Source organism: Haliotis cracherodii, unplaced genomic scaffold (assembly GCF_022045235.1).
Source record: "Haliotis cracherodii isolate W230 unplaced genomic scaffold, xgHalCrac1.p SCAF_14, whole genome shotgun sequence".
NCBI classification, from domain to species: domain Eukaryota; kingdom Metazoa; phylum Mollusca; class Gastropoda; order Lepetellida; family Haliotidae; genus Haliotis; species Haliotis cracherodii.
In genome coordinates this window covers 14,785,396-14,797,696 of record NW_027266269.1, presented here as the reverse complement: position 1 = coordinate 14,797,696, position 12,301 = coordinate 14,785,396, and the positions used below count along the sequence as shown (strand labels likewise).

General features: G+C 44.4%; 1 protein-coding gene across 4 annotated transcripts in view; it reads left to right on the top strand.

Annotated features, from left to right (window-relative positions):
- The window catches only part of LOC139461023 (alpha-mannosidase 2x-like), a 91,398-nt gene that overhangs the window by 53,727 nt on the left and 25,370 nt on the right, over window positions 1-12,301 (top strand). For all 4 annotated transcript variants that reach the window (XM_071242507.1, XM_071242504.1, XM_071242506.1 and 1 more), the window contains 4 exons: window positions 1,083-1,260; window positions 1,666-1,868; window positions 10,240-10,422; window positions 10,598-10,706. In XM_071242507.1, coding sequence (XP_071098608.1) covers window positions 1,083-1,260; window positions 1,666-1,868; window positions 10,240-10,422; window positions 10,598-10,706 — 673 coding nt within the window. The remainder of the gene's footprint in view (window positions 1-1,082; window positions 1,261-1,665; window positions 1,869-10,239; window positions 10,423-10,597; window positions 10,707-12,301) is intronic.

Below are 12,301 nucleotides of genomic sequence, written 5' to 3'. Positions count from 1 at the left end.
TGTGTGATATAGTGGGGTGAGATACAGGAGTGAGATACAGGAGGAGATGTGTGATGTAGTGGGGAGAGATACTGGAGGAGATGTGTGATGAAGTTTGGTGAGGTACAGAAGGAGATGTGTGATGTAGTGGAATGAGATACAGGAGGACATGTGTGATGTAGTGTGGTGAGATACAGGAGGTGATGTAGTGGGGAGAGATACAGGAGGAGATGTGTGATGTAGTGTGGTGAGATACAGGAGGTGATATAGTGGGGAGAGAAACAGGAGGAGATGTGTGATGTAGTGGGGAGAGATACAGGAGGAGATGTGTGTTGTAGTTGGGTGAGATACAGGAGGTGATATGTGGTGTAGTGGGGAGAGATACAGAAAGAGATTTGTGATGTAGTGGGGAGAGATACAGGAGGAGATGTGTGATGTAGTGGGATGAGATACAGGAGAAGATGTGTGATGTAGTGGGATGAGATACAGGAGGAGATGTGTGATGTAGTGGGGTGAGATACAGGAGGGGATGTGTGATATAGTGGGGTGAGATACAGGAGTGAGACACAGGAGGAGATGTGTGATGTAGTGGGGAGAGATACAGGAGGAGATGTGTGATATAGTGGGGTGAGATACAGGAGTGAGATACAGGAGGTGATATGGGATGTAGTGGGGAGAAATACTGGAGGAGATGTGGTTGTAGTTGGGTGAGATACAGGAGGAGATGTGTGTTGTAGTTGGGTGAGATACAGGAGGAGATGTGGGATGTAGTGGGATGAGATACAGGAGGAGATGAGTGATGTAGTGTGGTGAGATACAGGAGGAGATGTGTGATGTAGTGGGGTGAGATACAGGAGGAGATGTGTGATGTATTGGGGTTAGATACAGTAGGAGATGTGTGATGTAGTGGGGTGAGATACAGGAGGAGATGTGTGATGTAGTGTGGTGAGATACAGGAGGAGATATGTGATGTAGTTGGGAGAGAGACAGGAGGAGATGTGTGATGTAGTGGGGTGATATACAGGAGTGAAATACAGGAGGAGATGTGTGATGTAGTGGGGTGAAATACAGGAGTGAAATACAGGAGGAGATGTGTGTTGTAGGTCCCTGACCTTGTTGGACCAGTATCGGAAGAAAGCCCAACTGTACAAGACCAATGTGCTGTTGATCCCACTTGGGGATGACTTCCGCTACGACCAGGCCGATGAGTGGGACAAGCAGTACTCCAACTACCAGAAGATCTTCAACTATGTCAACTCACATTCAGAACTCAATACACAGGTAAACATTGAAATACTGCTATCAGCACAGACATCCCTGCCCTTAGAAATAAACAGTTGACTGTCAACTTTGTTGATTGAACGCGTCAAGTCCACAATACAATATTTGTGTGATTCAGATTTATATGCTTAGGACAGACTGTACCCTCTACAAACAATCCTGTTCTCACAGATCCTTTTTGGTATATTGACTGACAACACACAATCCTGTTCTCACAGAAGCAGTTCAGTACTTGGTCTGACAACACACAATCCTGTTCTCACGGATGCAGTTTGGTACATTGTCTGACAACACACAATCCTGTTCTCACAGAAGCAGTTCAGTACTTGGTCTGACAGCACACAATCCTGTTCTCACGGATGCAGTTTGGTACATTGTCTGACAACACACATCCTGTTCTCACAGATGCAGTTCGGTACATTGTCTGACTACTTCAACACTCTATACAAGACTATGGGGGTAGACGTAGGGGCACAGCCCAAGAGCATCCCAGTGCTCAGCGGAGATTTCTTCACTTATGCTGACCGTGATGATCACTACTGGAGCGGATATTTCACCTCTAGGCCCTTCTACAAACACCTGGACAGGCTAATGGAGGGTCATCTCAGGTATGTGATAACACTCTGGTAAACATACTGACAGTGGGTCATCTCTGGTATGTGATAACACTCTGGTGAACATACTGATGGTGGGTCATCTCAGGTATGTGATAACACTCTGGTGAACATACTGACAGTGGGTCACCTCAGGTATGTGATAACACTCTGGTGAACATACTGATGGAGGGTCATCTCAGGTATGTGATAACACTCTGGTAAACATACTGATGGTTGGTTATCTCAGGTATAGGATAACACTCTGGTAAACATACTGATGGTGGGTCATCTCTGGTATGTGATAACACTCTGGTGAACATACTGATGGTGGGTCATCTCAGGTATGTGATAACACTCTGGTGAACATACTGATGGTGGGTCACCTCAGGTATGTGATAACACTCTGGTGAACATACTGATGGTGGGTCATCTCAGGTATGTGATAACACTCTGGTAAACATACTGATGGTGGGTTATCTCAGATATAGGATAACACTGGTGAACATACTGATGGTGGGTCATCTCAGGTATGTGATAACACTCTGGTAAACATACTGACAGTGGGTCATCTCTGGTATGTGATAACACTCTGGTGAACATACTGATGGTGGGTCATCTCAGGTATGTGATAACACTCTGGTAAACATACTGACAGTGGGTCACCTCAGGTATGTGATAACACTCTGGTGAACATACTGATGGAGGGTCATCTCAGGTATGTGATAACACTCTGGTAAACATACTGATGGTTGGTTATCTCAGGTATAGGATAACACTCTGGTAAACATACTGATGGTGGGTCATCTCTGGTATGTGATAACACTCTGGTGAACATACTGATGGTGGGTCATCTCAGGTATGTGATAACACTCTGGTGAACATACTGATGGTGGGTCACCTCAGGTATGTGATAACACTCTGGTGAACATACTGATGGTGGGTCATCTCAGGTATGTGATAACACTCTGGTAAACATACTGATGGTGGGTTATCTCAGATATAGGATAACACTGGTGAACATACTGATGGTGGGTCATCTCAGGTATGTGATAACACTGGTGAACATACTGATGGTGGGTCATCTCAGGTATGTGATAACACTGGTGAACATACTGACAGTGGGTCATCTCAGGTATGTGATAACACTCTGGTAAACATACTGATGGTGGGTTAACTCAGGTATAGGATAACACTGGTGAACATACTGATGGTGGGTCATCTCTGGTATGTGATAACACTCTGGTGAACATACTGACAGTGGGTCACCTCAGGTATGTGATAACACTCTGGTGAACATACTGATGGTGGGTCATCTCAGGTATAGGATAACACTCTGGTGAACAAACTGATGGTGGGTCATCTCAGGTATGTGATAACACTCTGGTAAACATACTGATGGTGGGTTATCTCAGGTATAGGATAACACTGGTGAACATACTGATGGTGGGTCATCTCAGGTATGTGATAACACTCTGGTGAACATACTGACAGTGGGTCACCTCAGGTATGTGATAACACTCTGGTGAACATTCTAATGGTGGGTCATCTCAGGTATGTGATAACACTCTGGTAAACATACTGATGGTGGGTTATCTCAGGTATAGGATAACACTGGTGAACATACTGATGGTGGGTCATCTCTGGTATGTGATAACACTCTGGTGAACATACTGATGGTGGGTCATCTCAGGTATGTGATAACACTCTGGTAAACATACTGATGGTGGGTCATCTCAGGTATGTGATAACACTCTGGTGAACATACTCATAGTGGGTCATCTCAGGTATGTGATAACACTCTGGTGAACATACTGACAGTGGGTCACCTCAGGTATGTGATAACACTCTGGTGAACATTCTGATGGTGGGTCATCTCAGGTATGTGATAACACTCTGGTAAACATATTGATGGTGGGTTATCTCAGGTATAGGATAACACTGGTGAACATACTGATGGTGGGTCATCTCTGGTATGTGATAACACTCTGGTGAACATACTGATGGTGAGTCATCTCTGGTATGTGATAACACTCTGATGAACATACTGATGGTGGGTCATCTCAGGTATGTGATAACACTCTGGTAAACATACTGACAGTGGGTCATCTCAGGTATGTGATAACACTCTGGTGAACATACTGATGGTGGGTCATCTCTGGTATGTGATAACACTCTGGTAAACATACTGATGGTGGGTCATCTCAGGTATGTGATAACACTCTGGTGAACATACTCATAGTGGGTCATCTCTGGTATGTGATAACACTCTGGTGAACATTCTGATGGTGGGTCATCTCAGGTATGTGATAACACTCTGGTGAACATACTGATGGTGGGTCACCTCAGGTATGTGATAACACTCTGGTGAACATTCTGATGGTGGGTCATCTCAGGTATGTGATAACACTCTGGTAAACATATTGATGGTGGGTTATCTCAGGTATGTGATAACACTCTGGTGAACATACTGATGGTGGGTCATCTCTGGTATGTGATAACACTCTGGTAAACATACTGATGGTGGGTCATCTCAGGTATGTGATAACACTCTGGTGAACATACTGATGGTGGGTCATCTCTGGTATGTGATAACACTCTGGTGAACATTCTGATGGTGGGTCATCTCAGGTATGTGATAACACTCTGGTGAACATACTGATGGTGGGTCATCTCAGGTATGTGATAACACTCTGGTGAACATACTGATGGTGGGTCATCTCAGGTATGTTTTAACACTGGTGAAATACTGATAGTGGGTTATCTGAAGTATGTGATAACATTCTGGTGAACATACTGATGGTGGGTCATTTCAGGTATGTGATAACACTCTGGTAAACATTCTGACAGTGGGTCATCTCAGGTATGTGATAACACTCTGGTGAACATACTAATGGTGGGTTATCTGAGGTATGTGATAACACTCATATGAACATACTGATAGTGGGTCAGTATCTAGCTTCACTATTAGTATCTAGCTTCACTAATTCTTACGAAACTTCTACCTCTATTACATATCTGCCATAAATCCTGTATTTTGGCTTCAATCTTACTAAAATTTTCAGAATTTACTCTTCATTGTCATTTACACACAACTAGTTGTTGCCAAGTAGTCTTGTAACTACCGTGAAAGTGCAGAAAGTGCACCACTGAAAAATCACTGTCTACCCCAGTGCCTCCCTCTCCAGCGACCCCATCATCTTCTGCACTCACCATGAGTCTCCTACAACAGCTACTGAGAGAACAGCAGGAGATGATGAAGGACATACTAGAAATCATGAAGGACATGCTAGAAGCAAAGCTGTCCGATATGGATGCTAAGATAGAGACCAGATGTTCATCCACGGCCGGGGGCCAGGCCACAGACCACGGCGTGGCTCCAGGTCGCCAACCCATAGACCAGTCACCAAGCTAGCTAGCACAGTTAACAATCCTGTACAGGAACTTCACGGTATCCATGGACAGGCAACTGCAACCAAGCCACCACGCCATAGCAACCGACTGATAAGCCATCCAGCCAGCCAACCACGAAGACACCGTACGGCCGCCATGGGCCAGCCACCCACGGCTACCCAGCTTACCGACCACGGCTTACCGTTTGACTCAAGCCAAGACTCAAGACTCCATGGGATTACCCAGCCAGTCGGCCAGCCATCGCATTGCTACCATTATGCACGGGAGAGCCTCAGGGAGATATAGACCTGAATCATGGTCACCGGAGGATGACGAGCTCTACAGGGCAGAACCTGAGGGATACGATTATTGACCCCTCACGAGAGATTCCCAAGGTTACTCAGAGCCGGAATCAGAGGGTTTGGAGGAGCTTGACTCATCCCAACAAGGTTACAGTGAAGGCGACACTTTTGTGAAACTGATTGAAGAACTTTACGACCTTATGCCTTCACTTCAGCCACATGTGACAGAGGATTCACCACTCCAGATGACGGAATACTGTGGATGTCATGCGCCTGCTCCATCTCAGCATATTCATCAGATGTTACCTTGGCCCAGCTACGCAGGCAAGGTTGTAGACCAATCGATGGATAACATCCATAAACTCAAGCATGATGAACGTCTACTTCTTCCACCTATGAAACGGAAGTTATACAAGACTCACAATGAAACAAAAGAGTTCAAAGACTTGGATGAGGATTTCTATAAATTATTGCACAATCCCATCATGAACATCACGTTATCAGAATCACGTTTCAAGGAATTAGCATTGCCAAAACACACATGACTATTAGGACCGATCAATTCGGACTAATTCACAGTCTTCTTGACTCGGTCGTTAAGATGCAGGAAGATTTACTAGCATCCAAAGTCTGGACTTCCTCACAGTTACTGAGACTACAGTGACAACAGCTCAGATTAGGTCTGAGGGACGTATCTAGCCAGACCAAGAAGTTTGTGACATCGCAACCAATATCAGCAACCACAACTTTCAACGGCTAGCTCGGAAATGTGATACATGAAGTCAAGCTGAGTATTTCCAGACTTCAACCATAGACCTGAGCGGATGAGTATGAATCAGTCTCACAAGCGACCCTGGGACCATCTGTGTCCAAACAGCCTCCTGAGAAGAACTATGTCCCCTGTGGGAAGGATTCGTTCAGACCGAGGCGGAGGTACGACAAGCCACAAACTTAACAGGACTCTTTTTGCCAGCCAAGGGGATATACTGTAAATCGTGAAATTAATGCGTCTCCAAAAGAATGTGACCACTGGACCCTAGCCAAAAATGGGACTCAATATGAATGCGACAACCCCTCCTCTCAAGCATCAGTGGATTTTTATCTAAAGATGTCCTCAGTCAGGTTTAGAATCCTCACCTTAATCCAACCTTAAATTAATCCAATCACACACCAAATAACACCGTTTATTAGCGCTGAGTAAAATACTTCCGCAAAAACAATACATGCACGCTAGCTCGTGTCCGCCTTTGACGCAGTCGTAAAGAACAAAGGGTGACGTCTGTCTGGACTTGCAGGTGTGATCAGTGATGACATAAGTGAGTAGAACTCTTGTCTTGACCCCAGCAGTGACAATTCACAGGACGTAATTAGTTTTTGAATGACATTGTATATATATTTTAAGTGCTGCTCAATAAACAGTGGTGTGGAATACATCAGCGTATGTCCAAGTTGGTATTTTTGCTATCCAAAATGTCTTATTGTTGATATAAATGCAATTTTTAAAAATGCGAGCAAAGACCACTCGCATTTTCGCATTTAATTCATGCTCGCGTTAATTTCAAGATTTACAGTAATCCCCGTGGAAGATCAAGCGGCAGAGGGGAAAGAAAATTCTGACTTCCTTACAACCCCCTCTGACGCTATAGACTCTTTCGATAACGTACTCTGGTTACGTACATGGATTACGCCTATGTCTTTCAACGAAACATTGACTCTGGGCCCAGTGGGAGGGTGCCTTCTGTCATATGACAAAACTTGGACGCAAGTTACGCCCGACCACTGGATTCTAGATGTTGTGGCTCATGGTTACAAGCTACACTTCAGAAACATCCGAGCCTGAACATACATGCCGTGGGTCGAAGGTTGCACCTAACCGGTGCCAAATTTGCAGCTGCAGAATTGGCTGTCAGGAAACTACTAAAGAAGTGAGCTATTTTGGAACTAAAAGAGTCTAACAACACCAAAGGTGTTTGGTCCTGAAAAAACACACAACCAAGATGAGGATGATAATAGATCTAAAGATCCTCAACAAGAGATATCTGGTGCCGCCTCCAACCTTCCAGATGGAATCCATTCGGAAGTTGTGGTCGACGCTGATGAAGGGAGCCTGGCTTATCAGCCTAGATCTTACAGATGCATATCTTCACGTCCCGATACAAACATCATCTTGGATATATCTACGCTTCGCAATCAATGGCTGACGTTACAAATTCCTAGTCTTTCCATTCAGGATAGCAATAGCACCTTTACTATTCACCAGAATTACAGCGCCAGTCATCATGTTTCGCACATCTCCAGCTAGTTCGAATCCATGGTTATCTGGACGGCCTCTTAGTGGCAGACCAAGGGAAAAATCAGCTACATCAGAACATAATATTCTTGGTCCAACTTATGACCTTCCCAGGTTTCCTAGTCAACCCAGCCTAGTCAGAGACTACTCCGGTCCAAGACATTATATACATCAGAGCAAGATTCCAGCTAGACAGGGTATATCTATGTCCTCCAGAGGATTCTATCGACAAGACTTTAAAGATGATTCAGTCAATCTCAAGTCAACCCAGCAAGTCGCTGAGGTGGTGGATGTCTCTGCTAGGCGACTTGACATCTCTACAGGACCTGACCTTCAGAGGAAGGCTGAGGCTACGTCCTCTCCAGACATGGTAAACTCTATACGATCGAAGGGCCTAGAGTTCCAGCCTCAGCTTCCTCCTCTTTTCCTACCAGACCTCCTTTGGTGGACTCACAGAGAACATGTGATAAGCAGCATCCCGACCGGAAGTGACGTCAACACCAGAAATAGCTGAACAAATTCTTGTAACCATAAGGTAGACCTAGAAAGACATCATTACCAAAAAGGGGAAGTGACGTCATAACTGGAAATGGCGTCAGAAACGGAAGTGACATAATCGCTGGTATAAAAGGTCACTAATCCAGGTTAATTATGGTCAAAATCAGCAGATAAAACGGTAAATCTAGTGATATATTTGTCTGATTATTGACATAGTTTCTGATTTTCAAGTCCTCAAGGGGAATTTCAGAGGAAATTATCTCAGTAGAATGAGAATCAGTACATTATGGTTTCCAGAAGAGGATTGCTGTCAATTACACAGGAAGTTACCAGAGGCAGATCCCACTGGGGTCCCTCTGGTATATTCTGGCATATATGTAATAGATGTAGAAGCTTCATAAACATTATTGAACAATGGTTATCATTGTTAATAATTCTAAGAATACTACCTCTATTACAAACAAATTACTCCCTCCCACCTCCCCAATTCATCTACCTCTAGTAGGAGATGAGGCAAAAAAGTATGGTTGCTGCCATTATGTCATGGCTTGGGTAGTTACAAGACTAGTTGGCGAGAACTAGTTGTGTGTAATTGACAGTGAAGAGAACTTCCTTAAAAATCTGAAAATTTCAGTTAGTGTGATTGAAGCCAAAATAAGGATTTATGGAAGATATGTAATAGAGGTAGTACCCTTAGAATTATTAACAATTGTTCAATATGACTTTCTAGCTTAAATAATAATATCTAGCTTCACTATCTAGCTTCACTATCACTAGACAGCTCCACTATCAGTATCCAGTTTCACTATCACTATACAGCTTCACTATCAGTATCTAGCTCCACTATCAGTATCCAGCTTCACTATCACTATACAGCTCCACTATCATTTTCCAGCTCCACTATCACTATCCAGCTTCACTATCAGTATCTAGCTCCACTATCACTATCCAGCTTCACTATCAGTATCTAGCTTCACTATCAGTATCTAGCTTCACTATCACTATCCAGCTTCACTCTCACTATCCAGCTCCACTATCACTATCCAGCTCCACTATCACTATCCAGCTTCATTATCAGTATCTAGCTTCACTATCACTATCCAGCTTCACTATCACTATACAGCTCCACTATCACTATCCAGCTTCATTATCAGTATCTAGCTTCACTCTCACTATCCAGCTCCACTATCACTATCCAGCTCCACTATCAGTATCCAGCTTCACTATCACTATACAGCTCCACTATCATTTTCCAGCTCCACTATCACTATCCAGCTTCACTATCAGTATCTAGCTCCACTATCACTATCCAGCTTCACTATCAGTATCTAGCTTCACTATCACTATCCAGCTTCACTCTCACTATCCAGCTCCGCTATCACTATCCAGCTTCATTATCAGTATCTAGCTTCACTATCACTATCCAGCTTCACTATCACTATACAGCTCCACTATCACTATCCAGCTTCATTATCAGTATCTAGCTTCACTCTCACTATCCAGCTCCACTATCACTATCCAGCTTCACTATCAGTATCTAGCTTCACTATCAGTATCCAGCTCCACTATCAGTATCCCGCTTCACTATCACTATCCAGCTTCACTATCACTATACAGCTTCACTATCACTATCCAGCTCCACTATCACTATCTCTCTTTTGTTAGCATAATAGAAGGGATCATTTGAGAACCTAAAAAAGATTTGTTTAAAATGAATAACTTGGCATAACCTCACCCCTTTAATTTAAAGGTGAACTCAGTACCTGTGTTCCTCTGGATTTTGCTAATTCTTCTATGGGCTGTTAGATATTAATTTCAAATAAAATTAGCTATAATTGTAAAGCGAGGTACAGAGCTGTTAGGTTTTCACTGCTTTTGATGAGTGCTGTCATATTGCTTGTAGGTCTGCGGAAGTGATATTTTCCATGGCCCAGTCATATGCTAGGAAGTTTACATCATCAGCCTTTCCGTCCGTGGAGATGATGAGCCACCTGGTGACTGCGCGGCGGGCGCTGGGGCTTTTCCAGCACCACGATGGCATCACCGGCACAGCCAAGGACTTTGTGGTTGTGGACTACGGCAACAGGTCAGTTAGTTTGTTGCAATATTCTTAGAATGTAGATAGGAAAGTAAATGTACAGGCTATTTCAGACTTCTTTGTTATTCATATTGGAATATGTTGCCATTATGTGCAGTGTTTTCAACGCTGGTCTCTTTGCTCTTACTGTCTCATTTATGTTGATACACTTTGTGTGTTGTAGGATAGTGGAGTCCCTGGCACATCTGAAACGCTTGATAGTAGAGTGTGCCACGTACCTACTTGCCGCCGAGAAGAATGACTACAAAGACAAGACATACTACTTCAATGTGGTCAGTTCCATGCCGCAACACTAGCCAATTTAGCTCACCTCAATAATAGGTTTCTGCCTGTCTCTGGCAAGGTGCATTCCTCATCTGCTTCGATCATCCCAGAAATTGTATCATTAAAAGAAGTCATTTTAGTTTCACCCATATTGGTTTTGTATTTGTTTGTTTGTTGTTTAATGCCGCACTCAGCAATATTCAAGCTATATGACGGCGGTCTGTAAATAATCTAGTCTGGACGAGACAATCCATTGATTGATATCATGAGCATCAATCCATGCAATTGGGATACGATGACATGCATCAAACAAGTCAGCGAGCCTGACCACCAATTCCATAAGTCGCCTCTTACGACAAGCACAATGGCCTTTTACGGAAAGGATGGGTTGCTGAAGATGTATTCTAGGCTGTATCTTCATGGGTTCCAATATTTGTGCAGCAGGGTTTCTGTAAGAAGCCATGTATGTGTAAAGCTGGTGATGTGTGAACCATGTGTGTGTAAAGCTGGCGATGTGTGAAGCCATGTGTGTGTAAAGCTGGCGATGTGTGAAGCCATGTGTGTGTAAAGCTGGCGATGTGTGAAGCCATGTGTGTGTAAAGCTGGCGATGTGTGAAGCCATGTGTGTGTAAAGCTGGCGATGTGTGGAGCCATGTGTGTGTAAAGCTGGCGATGTGTGAAGCCATGTGTGTGTAAAGCTGGCGATGTGTGAAGCCATGTGTGTGTAAAGCTGGCGATGTGTGAAGCCATGTGTGTGTAAAGCTGGCGATGTGTGGAGCCATGTTTGTGTAAAGCTGGCGATGTCAGCAGCCATGTGTTTGTAAAGCTGGCCATGTCAGCAGCCATGTGTGTGTAAAGCTGGGGATGTGAGGAGCCATGTGTGTGTAAAGCTGGTGATGTGAGGAGCCATGTGTGTGTAAAGCTGGCGATGCATGGAGCCATGTGTGTGTAAAGCTTGCAATGGAAGGGGCCATGTGTGTGTAAAGCTGGTGACGTGAGGAGCCATGTATGTGTAAAGCTGGTGATGTGAGGAGCCATGTGTGTGTAAAGCTGGCGATGTGTGAAGGCATGTGTGTGTAAAGCTGGCGATGTGTGGAGCCATGTGTGTGTAAAGCTGGCGATGTGTGGAGCCATGTGTGTGTAAAGCTGGCCATGTGTGGAGCCATGTGTGTGTAAAGCTGGCCATGTGTGGAGCCATATGTACGTAAAGCTGGCGATGTGTGGAGCTGTGTGTGTGTAAAGCTGGCGATGTGTGGAGCCGTGTGTGTGTAAAGCTGGCGATGTGTGGAGCCATATGTGTGTAAAGCTGGCGATGCATGGAGCCATGTGTGTCTAAAGCTAGCGATGTGTGGAGCCATGTATGTGTTAAGCTGGTGATATGTGGAGCCGTGTTTGTGTAAAGCTGGCGATGTATGGAGCCATATGTGTCTAAAGCTGGCGATGTGTGGAGCCATATGTGTGTAAAGCTGGCGATGCATGGAGCCATGTGTGTGTAAAGCTGGCGATGCATGGAGCCATGTGTGTGTAAAGCTTGCAATGGAAGGGGCCATGTGTGTGTAAAGCTGGTGACGTGAGGAGCCATGTATGTGTAAAGCTGGTGATG